Source organism: Ips typographus, linkage group LG8 (assembly GCF_016097725.1).
Source record: "Ips typographus isolate SLU linkage group LG8, UJ_Ityp_2.0, whole genome shotgun sequence".
NCBI lineage: Eukaryota > Metazoa > Arthropoda > Insecta > Coleoptera > Curculionidae > Ips > Ips typographus.
In genome coordinates, this window is record NC_138429.1 from 4,925,753 (window position 1) to 4,949,361 (window position 23,609).

Here is a 23,609-nt window from a genome sequence, read left to right on the forward strand (position 1 = left end):
ACTCGAGTAATTATGAGACGTGTGGGTGCTGTTTCGTCTGGCAAATCTATTGTGATTACTGCTGCGTATGTAAATGTTTGTTAGTAGTGCGGAACTAGGTAGTTTGCCAGGAAGCATTACTTTTGTCGGTACCTTATAGTTTTAGTTTTTTTTAGTTTAACCAGTCTCAATAATAATCTCAGAGCCGTTTTATACGTCCGAAAATTACTTCCAAATTTTTGTTTAGAGCGCATTTGTTTTCGAGCTCCATGGAGCGAGCAGAGCGTTTTTGACGTCACAATGACGTAATTTGAAAAAAACCATAATTTGACCAATTGTCAATTACGTCAAACACGATCTGCTCGCTCCATGGAGAGTGAAAACGAATTCGGCCTTAGTCATATTTCAATTTCACTCCATGAAGCTATAAAATAACAAAACTCGTTTAAAAGCAATACAATCAGTATATATCATATTATCATGCATTTTATAGTTTAATGGGTTGTTTTTTTGTTTGTTGTGACGTGTAATGATCTGTTACATTGGTGGTAACTGTCAAATACAACTCCATGAAGCTATCAAATTATAAAACATTGCTTAAAAACAGTACAATCCTTGGTGCAATCAGTATAAATCATATTTAATGCTTGTTTATAGGTCTATGAATACAATTTTGACAGTTCTGACCTAAAAAATGTACCTTTCGTCAAATACAACTCCATCAAGCTATCAAATTGGAATTGCTTAAAGGCAGTACAATCAGTCAAAATTATATTTAATACTTGTTTGTAGGCCTATGAATACAATTTTGACAGTTGTAACATACATCTATGTTTCGGACCAAATTTAAATCGCCACAACGTGTCAAACTGGCAAAATCGGATCCCTAGAGCTATTAAACTAAAAAAATCACTTGAAAAGCGTTTAAATTAGTGTTAAACTTCGTTATATGTACTTTGTAGGTTCAGAAGTTAAATTTTGACAGGTAACGCGGTTCATTTTGAACATATTTAAGTCTGTACCTGTCAAATGGCCCTCCATAAAACTACAAAACCTGCTTAAAAGCACTGTTATAGTTAATACAGTTTGTTGTAAATCATATTATTAATTGAACAAAATTTTTTTAGAGGTCTACGAGCAGGATTTTTGACAAACGTGACGTAATACGGTTTTCTTTGGAGTTAGTTCCATATGTCAAAATACTGCAAACTGTCAAATACCACCCTATAAAGCTATAAAAGTAAAAAAAAACATTTTTTTCTTCTTCTTCCTCAACCTAAAAACATGCCCAAAAGCAATACCATTTTAAATCATTTTAAGTAAATTTTATAGGTTCATGAATTTTGCCCCTTTGTGAGTTATTCTAAAAATTCTGTTTGATTTAAGATCAGTGAATCCATGTCGAGTAGACGTAATAATAGCATTTTAAGTGGATTTGCAAAGTATGAGAAAGTAAGTTCAAAAAACTTTTAAAAAATCTGGGGACTTTTTGGTGAAATTTGCCAACTTTTTAAAAATCTTTTAGGAAAATTGTATCATTTAAGTGTTGGCAACACAGACATTTACTGTGAATATATATTACATGTGAGTTTAGCAAAAAAATTTGATTGAAATTATTGTGAATATTTACAGATCCTGTCACTATCTTCCTGGTCATCCAGAACTGATTTATGATCAAATTGTGGGCCATCAATTCCAATTTTCTCGTCTCTGATGAACCATATAAATAGATTAACTTCCCATTAAACCGGAATGATGAAAATGTAATTGACAAACGATCACTTGTTTGGGGAGATTTTGCGATTGCACTGATAAGGGAAGGGAGAACGAGTTTCATGACCCTGGGGCTACAATCCTCTACATTTTGTCACATCAAAAGAAGGGGAAGTGTAGTATGTTTGTTTTGTAATCAGGCGCCAGTGTAATGAAAGCTGAGAGTCTGAATCTCATTCATTATTTATGGCTCTAAACTCTCTAAATGGAAAAAAGGGGGATTCATTCACTTGTGTGAAAGATGTACGAATAGTCCAAATTTGGTCTGAAGAACGCCCGTTCTTGACGCAAGAATTTGGAATGAAAGAGAAATCGTTGACACCCCCAGTACAAAGGGATGGGATACTTAAGAATGACTCACAGTGTATAAAAAGCTATCTGCAACTTCCTTCTTGAAAGATATTCAAGGGTAAAATGATCGTCAATTTTTGGGGGAGAGTTAGATTTCTAAATTGCCTTTTAGGGGGACAGAGTAAGAGATCGTATTTATATGCACAGTAATGAAAAGTTTAAAGAGCAGTATACATTTTAACTGTGCGAGACAGTTCGCAGTAAAAATTTAGCGACTTAAACTATTATATAGTTTTACTTTTATTGGGTATTTAAAATTTGTTTAGTTGAACTTACCGAAACGTCCACCAGATGTTGAAACACATCGTATTCAGCCAGAAGAACGCCGCCAAAAACAGGAAATGGATGGCCACAGCTGTAATAAAAAACACTTTTTAGTTTACTAAGTAATAAAAAAGATAATAAAGACGGGCATTGTTAAAAGAGCTGCCAATTGTACTAGACACTTTTTATTAATGTGCAATTTATGTGACAAAGAAAAAATTTAAATTGAAGGGTATTGTAAAGTTTAAACTGGAATAAGTAGTTTAGAATGTAAGTTATATTGAATTTGCAGTTCACGGACACAATAACAAATTTACTTTTTGGTTATTTCAATACCATTGCTGCAGAAACCAGCATTCAAATTTTTTGTGGGTATTTGCTGGATTTGTAAGTTAAGGTGGTTTTCTTTGGCATATTTAAACATCTTGCCTATGGTGAAGGTGAAAATGCATTTCAAAACGAACATTTTGGGCTTTTTCTACTTTTTTTTTAAAAAGTAGAAACAGTATCAAATAATATCTCTGAAACGGTTAGAGATATAGAAAATTTGCAAAATAATTAAAATGTTCAGAATGACTCTGCAGCCAGTAGAGTAGCTTAACTTAAAACCGGGAAAACGCGACACAACTGGCAAAACGTTAGTTTAAATTTTAACTGTTTTCTTTTCATTTTTTGAACACACTGTATATGTCCAATCGTATCGCGGTTAGTATGAGGTGAAAGAGCTGTTCAAGACCAACATTTTGAACTTTTAACAGTCGCTGAAACTCCAAAACCGGTGAAGATACGGAATACAGAATTTTAAGCATTGTCAAAAAAAAAAATTAAAAAATCGAATATCTCGAGAACAGTTAGAGAGAGAGAAACTTTCCACGATACCAAACATTTTCAGAATCATTTTCTACACCAAATTGATTAGGTTTACACTTACTTAGAACTTGGTAAAAACGATTACAACTGGCAAAATGTCAGTTTCCAATTTAACTTTTCAAGATGAACATTTTGAGAATGTTACAGTCTCCAAAAATGGGACAGATACGGAATTTTGCAAAATTTTGATGCAATTAAAAAAAAAGTAAAACTGGTCAAATATCTCGAAAACGATTAGAGCTACGGAAATTTTGCAAGATACCAAAAATTACTTTCTGCACCCAGTGGACTAGGAACCAGTGGATGAACGCTATCACAACTTGCAAAACGTCAGTTTTAAATTTAACTGTTTTTCGAACTACCGGTATATGTCTAATCATGTTGCGGTTAATACGAAGTGAAAGAGCAGTTCAAGACAAACATTTTGATATTTTTACAGTCGCTGAAACCCCAAAAATAACGGGGATATTGAATTTTCAACATTTTGACGCAATTTCCAAAAAAAAATTAAAAAAGTCGAACATCTCGGAAACGGTTAGAGATACGGATATTTTCAAGGCACCAAATGTGTTCTGAATAACCTTCTGTACCGAATGGAGTAGTTTAACACCCACTTAGAACTGGGTAAATACAGTCAAATTTAACTTTTTGTTTTTTTGATTGCCTACTCTGTATATGTTCAATCGTGTTGTGGTTAGTATAAGGTGATCGAGCATTTTGAGACAAACATTTCAAGTTTTTTACAGTCACTGAGACCCCAAATTAGCTGAGATATTGAATTTTCAAAATTTTGATTCAATTTCCAAAAAAAAGTAGAAAAGTCAAATAAATATCTCGGAAACGGTTGAAGTTACGGAAATTTTGCAGGATGCCAGAAATGTTCAGAATAACTTTCTGGATCCAGTGAGGTGCTTTTACGCTCACTTAGAACCGGGTAAACGCGGTCATAACTGACAGAACATCTGTTAAACTGTCATAGTGTCAATTTGATAACATTTGGACAATATTTTAAGATTGAATTTATAGAAATAATAATTTATTAATAGAATATAACACTTTGTAGTATCCTAAAATTAGATCCAAGAAACTGACTATTTTTATACTATCAGGGTTACTACAATATAATACTCTTATAATCTACAAACATGAATACTCTAAGATACTCATAAGTCAAGACATCATTACCATTATTATTTTTATTGCTCTGCTGTGATTCAAACGTTAATAGACCATTAATTATCTCGTATTAAGCATCCTCGCAACAGTATTTTTATTAACGAAACAAGAAGAAAACATATCAATTATGAAGATAATCGTAAATCGATGACGGGAATCAGTAAAAATCTCATTTTTATTTAGTGTAAAGGCGACTTGGTAAAATGCTATTTCCAGCTTTGGTATCATACATATAGAGTATAAATAGACAATAAATACAGATAAGAACTAAAATCGAATGGATATATGGCTTGTACGCAGTGGAGTATGAAATTGAGATAATTGCAATCGATAGGATTTGAACTAACATATGAGAGCGAATCTCGAATAATGTATTATCATGGTAAAGTTAGTCTAAAATCCACATCTGTTGTCTACTATTAATTTAATACAAGACTCACCAAAAAGGATAAATAAAAGGAGAAATGCAATTTCAAGCTTATTAGGCCACACTTGCATTCCAAGCCACGGTTCCAGACATAGGAAGTTACATATTAAGGCCTCAACTGCAGCTAAACGTCGTGACACTAACAAAGTTTGCCAGATTACGAAAGTATATTGTCCTCGGTTGGCTTTTCTTCCCTAATATACTGGCACAAAAGAAAATTATGTTATACCAAAGAAGATTTGATTTGTGACGAATAAAAGACATTAGATTACCAAAACAAAAGAAGGTAAATTGTATACTCCTTTTCACTAAATTAGCAGGGTTGCCAAGTCAAAACATTTAATGGCGGTAGAATAATGAGTCAAAAAACGGTAGGCAAAAACAAATTCATTCATTTTACATTATTATACAGGGTGTATTTTAATAGTCAAGAATTTTAATCAGTGATCTTCATTTTTTCTTTATTAATATTTGTTTTCTAAGTTTTGACACTACTGACCGATATCACATGGTTTTAAAGGATAATTTAGCTAGGCAGTCACGTGACCATTGTCAAAATCATAAATCTCAAAAACACTCTTTATATGGAATACTGCAAGACAACTTTTCTAAGCCTAGATTTTTGCAACTTTTGAGCACAGTTTGACAATTTTGACGTTAGTGGCAGTTGTCACGTGATTGTAGAACCCTATTTAGCAGGACGGTCACGTGACAATTTTCAAAATAACTGCCATAATTCTCAGAAACACGTTTTATATCAAATACTGCAAGAAAACTTTTCTAAGCTTAAATTTTTGCAACTTTTGAGTACAGTTTGACAATATTGACGTTAATGGCAGTTGTCACGTGATTGTAGAACACTATTTAGCTAGACGATGAAGTGATAATTGTCAAAATAACTGTCATACATATCAAAAACACATTTATATCAAATACTGCAGAAAATGTTTCTAAACCCTGATTTTTGCAACTTTAGAGCGTAGTTTGGTAGTTTTGACGTTAGTGACAGTTGTCACGTGATTTTAGAACGCTATTTAGCTAGAGGGTCACGTGACAATTGTCAAAATAACTGCCATTATTCTCAGAAACACGTTTTATATCAAATTCTGAAAGAAAACTTTTCTAAGCCTAGATTTTTGCAACTTTTGAGCACAGTTTGACAATTTTAACGTTAATGGCAGTTGTCACGTGATTGTAGAACACTATTTAGCTAGACGATAAAGTGACAATTGTCAAAATAACTGTCATAAAACTCAAAAACACATTTATATCAAATACTGCAAGAAAATGTTTCTAAACCCTCATTTTCGCAACTTTTAAACACAGTTTGACAGTTTTGACGTTAGTGGCAGTTGTCACGTGATTGTAGAACACTATTTAGCTAGAAGGTTACGTGGCAATTGTCAAAATAACCGTCATAAATCTCAAAAACACGTTTTATATCATATACTACAAGAAATCGTCTCTAAACCCTCATTTTCGCAACTTTTAAACACAGTTTGACAGTTTTGACGTTAGTGGCAGTTGTCACGTGAGTGTAGAACACTATTCAGCTAGAAGGTTACGTGGCAATTGTCAAAATAACCGTCAAAAATCTCAAAAACGCGTTTTATATCAAATACTACAAGAAAACGTTTCTAAACCCTTACTTTTGCAACTTTTGAACACAGTTTGACAGTTTTGACGTTAGTGGCAGTTGTAACGTGAGTGTAGAACACTATTTAACTAGACGCTGAAGTGACAATTGTCAAAATAACTGTCACAAATCTCAAAAAATCGTCATGTTTCGAAACCTGTGTTAAAATGTAATTCTTACAAATTCTAGTAAAATTTTGACATTCGTGACAGGCATCACGTGGTTGTAGGAGGACATTTTTAGAATCCTCATTAAATTTCTTATTCAATAAACTGAAAAAGTATATAAAAAGTTTCACAACCAACATAATGACAATTTAATTAAAAACGGTAGATTATATACAAAAAAACAGGAGAACGGTAAAGAAACCACAAAAACGGTAGACATACCGTTTTAACAGTAGACCGGGCAACATTGTAAATTAATTGAATTTGTATATGAGAGGTTTTTAGATATTAATCCCTTGACAGACTTATGTATCACAGGGTGTTGAAGGAAATGGGGGATGGGTAACACAGTAAAATAAATATTTTTATAACCACTCCACCACTTTCTCTTCAGGACATTAAACACAACAAATCTTTCAGAAATTTTCTTTGTTGACGCAGATGTAAGTTTCGCTGTAACCCAACATTTTTGAACCATTCTGGCATTAATATTTAAGCCAACCCCAGGTCAGCTTTAAATCCACTTAAATAAGCTATAAATAAAACTGGTCATATATTAAACGCCCTCGGGTATATTGCATCGGTATTATGCACAATATTTCCGCAAACATAAATAGACATAGCGATATGACACAGACCAGGTTAAGTGAGTCGCTTTGGCTGCTCCAGCTAATAAATCAAACGGCGTGTGGCTCTTTATACCACTGGCAATGATACATGATTTTGTCATGCTTGATGGGCTAATTTGTGCTTTTTAAGTACTCGTTCCGTGATAATTTCGACTATGGAGGTGCAAAGAAACGCGAGCCTGTCAGGAACGAAGTGATTTATTGTTTCGAAGGTATTTCGGTCTTCTTCCTGGTCTGTGTGTAGGTTGTACTGTTTTTTATTATTATTGAACACTATTTTCAACAAAACATGTTATATTTTCTCGAAAACAGCTGAATATCGACATAGGATATGCTACATGAAAAATACCCACCATTTTACGTAGAAACCATAATTAAAACCATATCTAAATTTTGCCTGTATATCAAGCTTTTTCATCAACAGATGCACGTTTAAAAATAATAACACACGTTTCCGAGCATTTTTCTGAAAAATAATTTCCTGAATTTTAATCGAATTTATACCATACTTTATGGACACACTGTATAATAAATATGTTCTTCATACGAAGAGAAGGACCCAACCGACCATGAACAACTGCGATGATATCCATTCACTTTCAAAATGAAAGTGAAGAACCGTCTTCCTTTTAAAGATCAGCTTTCTCCTGTTACCATTTAGTCAACCACTGCTCGATGACCACCAAGTGTTCTTATAGACAATTATGGTCGATTTTTTTTCTATATGATATAAAGAATATATGAAGGATAAGTCCATCATAAAAGTAGTTTTAAGAAAATTTTTCTCCGAAAAAAGTTAACCAGACAGAAATATTTACTTTTTTGTAGTATACGCTTCCAGTAGCTATTTTTTAATGAACTTAAAATGTAACATAAAACGAAAGATCGCTTAACATCCAGCACATAATGTCTACAAGAGAAAAAATCATCCAATACATCGAAAACTGTTACGGAAAATTTGCAAGAAAGCAGAAATGTGAAAGAGCAGTTCAAGACTAACATTTTGAGCTTTTTACTGTCGCCGAAACCCCAAAAATGGGGAAACGTTTAGAGTTATGGAAATTTTCGCACGTCGTTTATTACAAACTGAAAAACTTGCAACATTTGGTGGTAAACAAAGGCGGAAAGTTCCAATCAAACTTTGGCTTGGGAACAACAACCACATTCAATTTAAATTATCTGGAAAGAACATCACAGATAGGTGCCTTCAAACGAGTCATTAACAGCCCAATACCAACGTTTCCAGAATTATTCCATAAAATTTGCAAGAAAGGAAAGGCAATGTGTGTATCCTGAGGACTATGAAATCCTAAAGCAGTGTTTTAACTTATAACAGAATTGTTGGTGTTTTAAGAACTTGCTTCTTGGTTTTGTGATATAGATTGCTTATTTATTTTCTTTTGTAAATTTACCCAGCATTAAATACATATCAATTTGGTTTTGTTGTGTGATTTATTTAACATGTTTTTTCAATTTCAGTTCAATTTATTGTAAGAGCAGGTAGGTACCTCAGTTAAAGAAATTATCTAATTTTATGATTGTTTATGAAGAAAACTAGACTTCTTAGATAAAAAAGAAACTTGAGTGTACTTTTTAAAGATTTTATTTGTATATTTCATAGTGTGTAAATAATACAATTAAAATAGTAATTTAACCTACTATCTGATGGAAAAGTATTTAACAGTAGCACCATCTGTTTCTAGCCTTATAGTCAGAGAAGATACTAGATATAATTTATAAGGGCTAATTCTGCAAAATAATGGCATTTGATCAAATTTATGTATTAAGTAACTTGTATCTTTCTAATATTACCTGAAACTTATTAGAAATTTGTTTTTTTCAACACTCTGCATATGGATTTTGACAACACCATTATAACCATAGCTTCAAACACCTTTTGTTTAGAGTCTTTTAGAGCAATTGATAATGGGACTTTTTAAATTTGGACCCTTTCAAAGCATGATAAGCAAACTCCAGATTAGGCAAATAAAGGTACCTGAAACATAAGCTATTTAGTATTAGCAGCTCATTAATACCTCTACCAGAGTCCTTTTTATAGTATTAGGTAAATCACTTTGTCAGCTTCTGCTAAACACACCTTTACTCTATATTCATGTTTCTTCGAGAACCACTGGCTTGAATAAACTTGGTTTTTGTAGTGTTCTTGTAAAAACTCTTCTTGGGAGTAAGTAAATATATGGGCTGTTTCATTGTGACAGTGTTTTCTATTAGAAAAGGCATCCTTTTCTGTTCCACAAACTCTAGTTCCTTCAGAATGTTTCACTGGGCTCCTTGATAGTTGTAAAGTATATTAAAAGGTGGCATTTTCAAAACTGACATTTTCAAGTCTCACACGTAGTATAGCAGTTAAAAACAAGTTAAATCAAAATATTCCTTAAAATATTGTAAAATTTACATCAAAAATAAAAAATGTCTCTTTGTTTCAAAAAATGTTCAGAATGACATTTTTGGTCAGTTGGTTTTTTCTTGGAAATAATTTTTTTGGATCCTTTCCATTTTCTCTCTGGCTCTTCGAGTATGTTCTTATCTACTGAGCAAAACGACTTTACTATAACTTTAAAACCCAAAGAAAAATCAGCCGGATAGGGTTTCAAACAGGTAAGGTATAGAGAATAGATAAACACCGAAGAGATAGTACCTCTTCGGCTAAGATTGAATTTATCTTCCACCGTGTAGAAGACTCGGCACTTACTCTTCAGATAACTCGAACACATTTCCAATAAATCTCACAAGCCAGCACCCAATCAGTAGAATTTATGCATTCTTCAGCAAAAGGTCACGTCATAACTTTATGGTTTGCGCCACGGCCTTGAGGCATTTATATGGAGGCAGTGATGTAAACTGCCTATTGTTCACAAAAGAATGCATTATTGTTGTTGGTCTTAATTGAATCACTTTTTTACGTATCAATAAAAGTTACCCACAAACCAATATGGATTACTGCCTAAGTTCCCTGAAGTAAATAATAAAACTGATTGACGGTCAAATAACCTATCAAAAGATGATTGAATTATAAAGACGAGCCCGTTAGCATCTAATCAAATTATCATTTTTGAGTTTAATTAAAATCAATTTCAAATTGGACAAATTAAACATCGAACCTTAATTCAATTAAAGGACCAATAAACTTAATTCGTTCCAAATGGTAAATGTTAAAGACGATTGAAGAGAGGTAGGTAATTAAAAATTTGCTGCATCACCGATCCTATAAACCGATAGCGGTTGTAACAATAATATTTCAAATCTTGATAGTGGTTATAAACAGACTTTAAAGCCGTGTAATTTTCATTTAGTGGTGTATCTAATGGGAAAATAGACTTTTGGTGAACGATTCCGGTGAAGAAACGTCGTGACTTTTTACGGAACTGTTTTGCAAAAGTGTTAATAGTTTTACTGGTAAATAGTAGAATCAAGCGTGAATAAGTTTCCGCTATTCTGCACGATTACCAAATTTGACTGCTTTATAGCAAATTTTAATATTTTTCATGATGATGATGATGTTTTAGAAGGATTTGCCTTTTAAAACCTCAAATTTTTCAAGATTCAAGTTAAATTTCTTGAAATGTCAGGTTTTTAGCACCATGCTATATTTAAGCTAAAAGCTGCTTGTATATCACTTGATCATGACCCAGAATCAAAAATGTAAATAATGTTAAGTACAAGGTTACATTCCCAAAAATGTTTTTGAATGTCAGGGCAACTTGACGAATTGAAATTTTCTAGAAGAAAATTGATCACTGACCTTAATTTGTCACTTCATTTTTATCTGCTTTGCAATAAACATAAACAGAATAACTGATTTCTCTCCAACAACTTTCATTAGCTGGAACGAATTCAATTTCAATAAATTTGATTCAAGACGCTCAAAACGTACATATTTCTATTAAGATATCAATTGCACCCAGATGAGTTTCCCGACTGAAATGTATCACAATTCATAAAATATTATTGGATTAATGCAACATAAATAGAAGCCATTAAGTAGTTGTTAACTGCCAGTAATTATCATAACTTGAACCAGAACTTCCAAGGAACACACGCAGTCGTTTAAAATGGTTTTATAGGAACTAACAAGCCTGGGGAATCTTCGGGCTGTGCACGAAGATGCTGTTTTTTCAAAATTAACGATCTATGGAGAGACTTTTATAATTTGACTTGTTTGCCACAAATGTGAATCTTTTTAGTGTAGTTTGACCTTGCGTTTACAAAAAGCATCCTCGTGAGAACTGAAAATTAGTTTAGTCACGAGATTGCTCTGTGATTATCTTCACGCCCATGTGGTTAAACTGGGATTACGTGTTTTCTTCGGCATCTTTCAAGCTTTTTGTATTTCCACCCTGTAGTGTCTAGTAGTAGCCCCGTGCGGGGTTGCTAGTCCCCCATCGGGCGCCTCCCCAGGTGGCGGATAGGGGAATGCCTCCCAGATATGGGTGGTACCGAGGAAATCAAATACTCGGGGCGGACCAAAACTAGCACCTAGGATACGACGGCCTCCATGTTAGGAGCGGTAATCCGACAGCGTCTGTTCTCCACGTAGGAGCGGCTGAAAAATATAGTCAGGAAAGCAACGGGAAACTACCTGTCTTATATATATTCCCCAAGACATCACAATGGATACACAAAATCAAGAAACGGCCCTCAGTCCCGGGCACCCCTTAAATGGGGAGAGGGTGCTAAGAATCCCCCGGTCTTCCAAAGATGTCTTTAAAATGAACCAGGAAAGGAGAATTGGCACGTGGAATGTGCAAAGTATGTACCAGGCCGGAAAGGCGGCAAACATAGTGAAAGAGATGAAACGACTCCAGATAGACATATTAGGATGCAGCGAAACAAGATGGCCAAATTCCGGTCACTGCGTCATAAACGAATATCACATGTATTTCTCTGGAGACAATACCACTAGAAACAAAAACGGAGTAGCAATAATTCTTAATAGTCAAACCAACATGACCGTAAAAGGATTTATCCCTGTTTCGAATAGGGTCGCGCTAGTCAAGATCAAGGCTAAACCATTTGACCTCAACATCATACAATCATATGCTCCAACATCCCAAAGCAATGAACAAGAAATAGAGGAGTTCTATGAACAGCTTAGAACTGCTTTCAAACACACAAAGAAGGAAGAAGTTAATATAATGCTGGGCGACATGAACGCTAAGATCGGACAGGGAAAGGTTGAGGATGTGGTTGGTGGTTTCGGGCTGGGAGTGAGAAATGAGAGAGGGGAACGTTTAATAGAATTCTGCCAAGAAATGGACATCACAGTTATGAACACTTTTTTTAAACTACCGCCCAGAAGACTATACACATGGAGATCCCCGGTTGATAACAACAATAGAACAGTGAGAAATCAGATCGACTATATAATGATAAATAGAAGATATCGCAACGCGGTTGTCTCTTGTAAGACATACCCAGGCGCGGACATACCGTCAGATCACAACCTGCTACTAGCTCGTACTAAACTTCGATTGAAGAAGATAGACAAAAGGAAACCCTCAAAGGTTGCTGACATGCGAAAACTCAAACAGGATGACGTACTCCAACAAACAAAGGAGAGGCTAAACAAGGAAATCAAAACTATACTTGAAGACAGCAACCAAGAAACAGAAATAGAAGACCTATGGAACAAAATAAAAGTATCAATAACCTCCGTCACAAAAGAAGAACTAGGACCGGATAGGACGGTAAAAAGACAACAATGGATGACAGATTCTATCTTGGAACTTATGGAGGAGAGAAGACAACACAGAAACAGAGACAATGTAAAATACAAGGAACTACACAGAAGAGTCCTCAGAGCAATTAAGGACGCCAAGGAATGCTGGCTAAAAGAAAAATGTGTCGAAATCGAGATCTTACTACAAAAACACGACAGCTTCAACCTCCATAAGAAAATAAAGGAAACAACAGGAAGACACCAAAGACGGGGTCAAGGAATAATCTTGGACTCGAATGACAACATCATTACCGAGACTGACAAAAAGCTTACAAGATGGAAGCAATACATGGAGGAACTTTTCGGAGACGAAAACATCGATAATATGCCCGTCAGAGTCGGCGAAGAAGGACCTACCATCACACAGGAGGAAGTAGAATCAGCTATTAAACGACTAAAAAACAACAAAGCTCCTGGGCCAGACCAGATTCATGGAGAAGTACTCAAACTGCTAGACCCAGAACAGATGAAACTGCTGACCAACCTCTTCAACAAGATTTACACAGGCGGACAAATACCAAATGACTGGCTGTTGTCAACATTCATTCCACTTCCCAAAAAGGCAAATGCAACTAAATGCTCTGACCACAGAATAATCAGCTTGATGAGTCATATCCTAAAAGCGTTCCTTAATATCATCCAAGCACGTGTATATAGAAGACTCGACGAGAGAATAAGCGATACACAATTTGGTTTCAGGAAAGGACTCGGCACTCGAGAGGCCTTGTTCTCCATACAGGTCCTGATCCAACGAGCACGAGACGTCAACGCAGACGTCTTTGCATGCTTCATAGATTTCGAAAAGGCCTTTGATAAAGTCCAACATGGTAAACTTATCTCAATCCTACGTGAATCAGGAATCGACGACAGAGACACAGATATAATATCAAAGCTATACCTACAACAAAGAGCCATTGTACAGGTCGAAAACGAAACATCTGAAGAGTTTAATATAAGGAGAGGAGTGCGCCAAGGTTGTATACTGTCGCCTCTTCTATTCAACGTATACTCGGAACATCTATTTAAAGAGGCATTGGAGAACATGGAGGATGGAGTTGTGATAAACGGGGAAATAATAAACAACATAAGATATGCTGATGATACCGTCCTTATAGCAGACACGGCTGAAGGACTTCAGAGACTCATAGACCGTGTAGAGACCGCATGCAACAGATATGGTATGAACATAAACTGTAAGAAGACACACATACTGATTGTCAGTAAAAACACCATTGGAAACTTACAGTTTACCGCCAACAATGTAGCTCTCACAGTAGCCGAGACAGTTACATACCTGGGCTGTACCTTGAATAAGGATTGGGATCACTCTCGAGAAATAAGATGCCGAATCGAGAGAGCAAGAGGTACATTCAACAAGATGCGTAACGTACTGTGCAGTCTATCTCTCAACATCCATACCAGAATAAGAATTTTAAAATGCTATGTACTCTCAACCCTCCTATACGGGGCAGAAGCGTGGACCCTTACTGATGCCTCATCTAAACGCATAGATGCATTTGAGATGTGGTGCTATCGCCGCATGCTAAGAATCCCATGGATACACCATGTATCAAACGACACAGTACTGCAACGCATCGGTGGACAACTAGAATTCCTACCAAACGTCAAACGCAGAAAACTGGAATACTTTGGGCATATCATGCGAGGTGAAAAATACCACCTTCTTCAACTCATACTACAGGGAAAAATAGAGGGCCGAAGGTCAGCAGGACGCAGACGAATATCATGGCTGCGAAATCTGCGAACATGGACCGGAATGACGTCAACAGCACTATTCAGAGCGGCGGTGAATAGAGTGATTTGGACCAATGTGATAGCCAACATCCACAGAGGATAGGCACTTCAAGAAGAAGTGTCTAGTTATACTGCCAGCTATGTTATTCAATCCTGTTGGTTCACAATTTTTTTGCAATACATTTAATATGGATGAAACACTAAACCAGCTATTAAATTCGCTGATTAAATGAAGCTTGATTTGACTTATATTACCCAGACCATCAGACTATTTATTTCGAATTGTGTAACGAAATCTTGAGCAGTCAGTGTTCTGTCTGGCATAAATGAGTCTAAATATAACATCCGGCAAAAGCTGGAATATATGCCAGAAGTTGGGGTAGCTCAAGTATAACCTGCACATACTAATTTATCAACATAGGTAATTCATGATTATTAAATGTATGAAACTGAAAATGCATTGTATTAGTCTAGTGTTTAAGATAACAGTTATTAAATTGTGGAATTTCATAAATCACCTTAATTAATGATTGAGTTTTCAAGATTTGCAAAGATACAAATTTTTTATTCTTACTACACAAAAGTCTAAGAACCTTTGATACAAATTTTGAAGGAGATAAGAGTGTGTCTATATTTGATTTCAACCATTGCTCAAGGTGCTAAGAAACCTAACCCCAGTCCTAAAATTGTTGAAGTAGCTAAATTTGAATCAGAATTTAAATCGAAAAAATATTTTTTTCTGGATGGTACACCAATAATCAGACAAACGAAGATAAATCCATTTGAGGTAATTTTCGGCTAGAGACAAAAATCCAATACTAAATCTTTATAAACAATACAAATTAGTCAGTGTTGTTGGAGAGCATTATTGTTGTTGAAGTTATTACAAATAAACGAATTGATTTATTTCATTTTGCTTTATCGGAATGAATTAATCACCTTTTGCTGAAGTTTTAAATATAGTGTTTGTGTAGAAATGTACAAAAAAATAAATAGTAACTACGTTTTGATTACTTTTTGGTGTGTGTGTTAAAATAGCAGTTTATAGTTGGTTTAGCATACAATTAATAAGAAGGTAAGTATTATTTTTTTTAAAAAACGTTTGGTTAGGTTATGTTTAGTTTAACTAGGTTTACTCCCACTTAGGACTGGTTAAAGGCGGTCTGACTGACAGATCATTAGTTACAAATTGAACTGTTTTTCATTTGGTTTCTTGGACACCCTGTATATGTTCAATCGTCTTGCGGTTAGCACGACATAAAAGAGCAGGGCTTATAATTAAAAAAAAAAAAATCGAATATTTAGAAAACCATTATAGTTACGGACATTTTTCGAGATATTAAAAAAGTTTAAAATGACTTTCTGCACCCAGTGGACTAGGTTTACACCCACTTAGAATTGGGTAAACGTAGAACAACTGACAGAGCGTTAATTTCAAATTTACCTGGTTTTTTTTGGCCCTTGAACACCTTGTATATGTTCCATCGTGTTGCGGTTAGCACGAGGTGAAAGAGCAGTTCAAGACTAACATTTTGGGCTTTTTACAGTCGCTGGAACCCCAAAAAAGGCAAAGCTTTTTCAACATTTTGATGCAATTTTCAAAAAAAATTAAAAGGCCGAATATCACTGAAACGGTTACAATTACGGAAACTATGCATGGTACCAAAAACATTCAGAATGACTTTCTGCACCCAAAAGACTAGGGGTTTGCACTTATAACCGTATGAACGCACCTACAAAACGTCAGTTTCAAATTTGACTGTTTTTCTTTTTTGAACACCCAGTATATGTTTAATCATGTTGCGGTTAATAAGAGGTGAAAGAGCAGTTCAAGACAAACATTTTCAGCTTTTTAAAGTCGCTGAAACCCCAAAAAGGACGGAGATATTAAAATTTTAACATTTTGATGTAATTGTCAAAAAAAAGTCGAATATCTCGGAAACGGTTAGAGATACGGAAATTTCCAAGATACCAACAATGTCCAGAATGATTTTCACTCACTTAGAACCGGGTAAACACGGTCACAACTAACTTGGATATAATAAGTTTTGGTGACAGTAAATTTAGTAAAAAAAAAAGATGTATCTGCTTTTGTCTGATTCTATCAATATAATGTAACTTTAACATTTGTTTATAAGTGTCTGTCTACTGCTGTCAGAACAAAAATTCTATAGTGAATCTGGCTTTATACATTTTCCGTAAAAAATTGGAACTATTCTCTGGTAAAATGTGACATTGCAAAAATAAAAAATAGCTTATTGTCTAATTAAACAATACTTTTAGTGCATTTATTGAAAGTACTAGTGATTACTGTAAAGTGTCTGTATTGCTCACTATTAGGTTACGCAATAGTAATTTACTATATCTAAACATTCCTAGAACCATGTAAAGATGAATGAAATCTAGTTTAATGGGTACGGTTCTCTTAAAGAATTTGATTTAATTTGTTTTATTGCTATCATTAATTTTTATTGCTTGTCGCTTTCTTCCAGCATTTTGTAGTATTGCTCAACAAGTATAATGTTTCACGTTATAACTCTAGTGTTACAAAGTAAGAATAGTATCCAAGTGGATTATTTACAATAATGCTTAGCATGCAACAATGTTTGCATCACGAAACGATACGTTATTTGAACTACTTGGTTTCGAATGAATATATTAATTGATGAAAGGTATTGACCCCAGAAGTGTAAATACTAATAATTTTATCATCCCGCGTCAGTTTATTTGACTATCAATATTGACTGTATTGAATTTGGTTCACAGTCTGATTATGAAGCACTTACATCTTTCTTCCTGGAAACAAAGGACATAGAACCTAAATATGTTGTTTATTCTGGGTTCCTTGTAGAGCTACTTCTACTTACTAACAACGGAAGATAAAATTGCGTCACGCAATATTTTAAATGCATTTGCAACTTAAGTCAGCAAACTATAACTGGTATAGGTCAACGGCACTAACTTGATTATACCTGCTGATTCATTAATATTCGAAAATCGACTTTGCTAATAGCATAATGAATCGCCGTGAGTCTTTACCAATTTAGTCAAAGCAGACGTAATTGGCCGATTTTATGGGTTTGTTGGTTTTTTTAGTAGTTATTGCTTTAGTAATGTTCAGACACATGTATGTTTAAGATAATCCAGATTAAATAATAAACACAAATTTATTTTCCATGAGATTAAGGTGTATGTACTTCAGTTGTGTATAGCACCACCACTTAATTGGTTACACGTGAATGTGTTTTGAGGGACTAATTTATAACAGTAATTTGTAACTTTTAAAATAATTTATGAGTTCATCAGAAAACCAGTTAAAATTAGAATTTGCTTCACACATGTTTTTTTCCAATAGTAAACGAACTTCTTCAATCTACCTACGCAAAAAAACTGGACCAATAAATATCTTTGCAAATACAACTTAAGACTTGTTAACGCACAACTTGCTGCAAATGAATTCCAACATTTAAAATTACGACAACTATTAGCGTTCAGTCAGTATTTTATGTGGGATTACACTTAAGAACTGATGTCTAAAAAGCACACAGTGGTTATAATGAATAATTCTTATAGAAACCAGCTAGTTATTTAAAATAAAACGACGACTATCATAAAATACGTTTATTTCAGTTAACCGGCCAATTCTCGATTCCAAATGCGTTTGAAATTACCATGTATAACAGATAATACTTGGTAAAGGACAAGGACGTAATACCTGAGGGCGATGACTTACCTATTCATGCAAATTATGTTACTAACAGAATGTGTATTATAAAAATTAAGAAGAGGTGCGAAATGGTACAATTACTGTTTTGTAATCTATCCAAAGCTCAAAAGTCTAAACTTTCTGTGATGATTGTGACTATATGGCTGATCATAATAACTTGAAAATTGCACTAGAGATTTATAGTTTACTGTTTATTGATCATCGATACAGTCCTGCCATACTGGAGTTATCTATCAGATTCAGCAAAAATAGTCGCAAATAATGTTTTGTTGCCACACACATTTTTCAGAATAATTTTTCTGTATATAGTGTTTTTGTTATTCTTGTTGTTATTTTTTTCCTCAGTTGAAAAACTCTCCTTTATTAATCTTTTTGGATAAACCTTCAATGTCTAAAATTTTGATATTGTTTGGTTGATTTATTAGTTATCTATTAGAGGCTCCTAGCACTTTTGATTCTTCTGGCAGTTTTATAAGAATTTTAGAAAGTTTTGAAGAACTATAGCACATTCAAATCACTATTAGAAGCTCCGAGAACTTTGAGACGTCCATTAGAAAGTTTCAGAGACTTCTAAAGACTCCTGGAAGGTTTTAGAGGCCTTTGGTACATGCAAATCTCTATTAGAACCTTCCGGAACTTTGAGATGTCCATTAAAATGTTTTGGAGTCTTCTGACATATTTAAAATGTTGCTTTTGGCAGTTTTAAAGGCCTCTGGCACATTCACTATTAAAGGCTTCTAGTACTTTGAGATGTCCATTAAAATGTTTCAGAGACACATTTAAAACGTCTGCTAGTGGCTTTTGGCAGTTATAAAAGACGCTTTAAAAGTCTCAGAGCCCTCTGGCACATGCAAATCTCCATTAGAACCTTCTGGCACTTTGAGATGTCCATTAGAATATTTCAGAGACCTTTGGCAAAGTCATAGTCTGGTTTCAAACAGCTCTGGCAGGATTAGAACGTTTTAAAGGCCTCTGGCATATTCAATTTACTATTAGATCCTTCTGACACTTTAAGATGTCCATTAGAATGTTTTAACTTCTAGCCTTGAACCATTATACAACAAACATATAAAACACATTATTAATAACGTCCTGTATTTTGTTTCTTCATTGAAATATAATGCAGCTAGTACTTAGTTGCAGTATGCTTCCAGAAAAATATAATTTCTTCATTCGACTCGATTTTCTTCAATATAAAATCATGCAAGCAGGATTCAGGTATACCAATATATGCCGGGTAGTTAACGTCAAAGTGTAATAGCATGCTATTACCAATTTTTAAAATGGTTTTCTGTTATAACTGCAACACGCATCGATAGTAGCATGCAACACGAACTAACCAGTATCTCTTCTAAATTTATATAAATATCCTTGATTTTTATGCACTGATAATAACAGTATTATTAAAGAATATACATAGCAACGTCAGCTATCGCTTGTTGATATTAATTGGTGATGCGAACGATCAAGAAAATTCTAGGATAGGAAAGTAACTTGGTATTACCGGAAACTACAACAAGTTTGTACTTGTCGGAGAATATAAGACAAACATTAAGATTATACATAAAACAAAATAGCCAAAATATAACATTCCATAGGAAACCAAGTAAAAAAGTGTCAATGACAAATGAAGACTGATTGCTGAGGAGACTGATAACACAGAAGAACAAATATGCTACTTGCTGAAACAATAACTGATGTCAAAGATAGGTACCTGAAGAATTATGGAGCGAAACATAAATCATGGATGACAGAAAAAAAAATTTTACTCATGGAAGAACGGAGGAGTCAAAAGAACAGTTCCTTAACATACCAAGGCAGTTACAGAGGATAATTGTGAAGCCACGAGGACAAACAAAAAGAATTGGATGAAAAATGCCAAGAAATAGAAGTTTGCAAAGCTGATTCTATGGGTTTCATGTAGGTACATAGGAAAGTGAGAGAAGTTACTTGTAAATGATGCAGGAGAGCTGATTGTAAATAGGAAAGATTTTTTGATGAGAGAGAAGACCCATCCTCCATTTAGGCTGAATCTGGACCTAATACCAAAGGGAAGTTAAAAATGCCATTTTAATACTCTAAGACTCTAAGGAAAGGCTCAAGGGCCCGATGGAGAACATCACATTCCTGACGCATTTTTAATAACATCTACAATACTGGGAACATTCCAAAAGAATGGCTTATCTCTAATTTTATAATGTTACCAAAGCGTGTGGTAACTACAGAAAAATGAGTCTTATGAGTCACATGCTAGAGCCTCAAAATCACTTATCTAAGAATTTATAGATTTTTTGAGGAAATAGTGTCACATGCACAATTTAGAATTTATGAAGAGCTGATGGGTACAAGAGATACACTTTTCTGTCCACCAGTTTGATATAATAAAACACGAAAAGATGATAGACGTTTTAATGTATACGAGGATGGATGATAAAGATTTCAGGATCATCCGAAATCGTTACTGGAATCAATCTGCTCTATCAAAAAATTAATATGGAACAACAAACCAACACAGTAAATATTCTCGGAGGCGTCGGTATCCTGTCTGAGAAGATCAACATTCGGTACGCAGATATACAGATAAAAATTAGAAAGAATTGTGAGGTTACCAACAAATAAAACAATTTGTTCTTTATGGTAAAAAGTACATTCAACTTCTTTTCTGGTAGCAAAAAACTTATAATCATCCAACGAAATAATTAATTGAACATCATTTCGGTCATTCAGAGAACTAACCGGAGTTTTTCCCACTTTATCGCGAATCGAAAAATAAATTATTAATAACTTGCGACATTAATTGCATATAGCCGGACACTTAGGTAGCCAGTCTTTGTATGAACCGATAATAATTTGCAGCCAGTATGTTTTATACATGGCCATTTGCCGGATACCAATTATCCAGTAGCAAACCTTAGGGCAAATTTTGATTTACTAATCTTTACAAGGGAATTTATGCATATTGCTTACTACCACGAATGTGGTTTGTATGTGTAGGTTGGTAGTACAAGTTGTACTAATCATTTTCATAATTTCAAGATAATAAAAATACAACGATAATAGCAGTTGTTTGGTAAACATTGTCAGTTATGCGAAAAACTGATCAGGAAAAAATACTTCTCTGATTTGAGAATTAAGATTTCAATTTTACTTTCGATATTTTTCTAACTTAATGTATCTGAACCAGCTGTTGTCAGTTTAAGTACGGTGAACTATACTGTATAATAGAATGCAAACATAATAAAAGTGTAAAGAAAAATAATCAAACTTATTTGACTCTCACTTTAAGCAAACAATGAAATCTGATTAAATAAACGAGCAGCACATTGCTTTGTTTTCGGTTAAAAGTCCTTAAAGTTCCTGTTTTTCCAGAATTGCAATACTGTTTCAAAAATACACAGATTTGAGGTTAAACGCTCGATTCAACAAATTTTACAGTTTATTTCTTTCGGATCACAAGAAGCTAATTTACCTGAACAGATTTCTATCGAAATAATAAAAACGAATTAAAACTTACAATAGCAACTGTACTTCTTTAAATTGGCAACCTCATTATACCTCATAATGGTTTTATTATTGCTCAAAATGCTTTGAAAAAATTCTAAATGCCTTTAGATTATTTAAACTGCCTCAGAATGTCTTCAGATGTTTGGTGACACATTTGTGACATTCTTAAATTTAGTTATAAGGCCCTTGGTATTGAGATAATGATGAAATACACCATTGAAATTAATTTCCTATGGTAACGTGACACTTTGTCTGCTTATCAAAATGTCATAAGAATTAATGATTCAATAAAAATGACTTTCTCAGGTTACGTGAGTGATTTTCCGAATTTTAAAGAACTAAAAACTTAAATTTGATTTTTTTTTAAAGTCACGTGAGTGTTTTTAGGTTAGGTTTTACTTTGATAATTCATTTTTTTAGCTTTCAACACTGTAAAGGCCAGTTGACATGGTCAAAAACAGTCACGTGACTTTCAAAACGCAGTTTAAACTTTGGAAAATTGGTAAATTAAATTTAGACAGTTGTAGAAACTTAAATTGCAAAATGCATGCAAAATACACGTCACGTGACGTTCATAATGCAATTCTGAGCCTGCAACACTGTAAAGGCCAGTTGACATCTGTCAAAATTAGTCACCTGACCGTTAAAATGTGGTTTAAACTTTAAAAACTTGATAAATTAGTTGTAAAAGCTGAAATTGTAAGAGACACATCACGTGACTTTCATTATGCAATTTTAGAGCTTCCAACAATATAAAAGTCAGTTGACACCTGTCAAAACCCGTCACGTGGCTTATAAAATGTACTTTAAAAGTTGACCATTTGGTAAATTAAATTTATACAGTTGTAAAAGCTGAAATGCTTTAATTAATAGTACTTACTCTATAGAAGCCAGTTGACGCCTGTCAAAAACAAGCACGTGACCTTAAAAATTTAATTTAAACTTTGAAAAAATGGTAAATTATTATAAGAATTTGTAATGAATATTGTTCCAACTCAATATCATTAACAAAGATTTTACCATAATAATTACTGTTCTGTTCAGTCATTTTAGTTATTTTGATACACTGTATTGTCTACTGCAATGTATTCTTTAAAATATCGTAAAATTTCCTTGAAAGAAAGGAAAGAATTCTTATTTCGCTCAAAATTCTATTAAAAATTCCACAAAACACTTTGAAATATACAGATAATGTGCCTCGGAAATCTACCCTTCATCTAATGTACTATTAACAAAAGTAAACATTTTAGATGCAACTAAAACTGCAACATGGTTTAGTTGAAATAATTATTTGATGAATTGAGTTTTTTGTCAACTTTTCTACCCCAAACTTTTGTTGAAATCCAGGATTTGCCTGAATTTTGTAAATAACTTCTAAATTAGTACAAACTTCCTGGTATGTAGGTATTAGGCAAAAAAAATGCAAAATGTAGAAATCGTAATAAGTATCATATTTACTGAGCACTGCTTAGTAATTACAACCTGTAAGTGCTATGATTGCATTGATTACTTGCATTACAAGTCGTCTGCGGAAAAAGTTGCGAAACCGATGTTATTCAATTCAAGGTTAGTGTTGTTTGTTTCATAATGAAAGCAAAATGAGTAAAACTA

At 34.0% G+C, this 23,609-nt stretch overlaps 2 protein-coding genes across 3 annotated transcripts in view; one reads left to right on the top strand and one right to left on the bottom strand.

Annotated features, from left to right (window-relative positions):
• Positions 1-23,609, bottom strand: part of mthl1 (adhesion G-protein coupled receptor methuselah-like 1) — a 68,106-nt gene that overhangs the window by 34,022 nt on the left and 10,475 nt on the right. For both annotated transcript variants that reach the window (XM_081985871.1, XM_081985870.1), the window contains one exon: positions 2,380-2,458. In XM_081985871.1, the coding sequence (XP_081841997.1) occupies positions 2,380-2,458 (79 nt within the window). The remainder of the gene's footprint in view (positions 1-2,379; positions 2,459-23,609) is intronic.
• The window catches only part of LOC145733190 (chymotrypsin B-like), a 71,653-nt gene that overhangs the window by 806 nt on the left and 47,238 nt on the right, over positions 1-23,609 (top strand). The gene's annotated exons all lie outside the window — the stretch shown is intronic.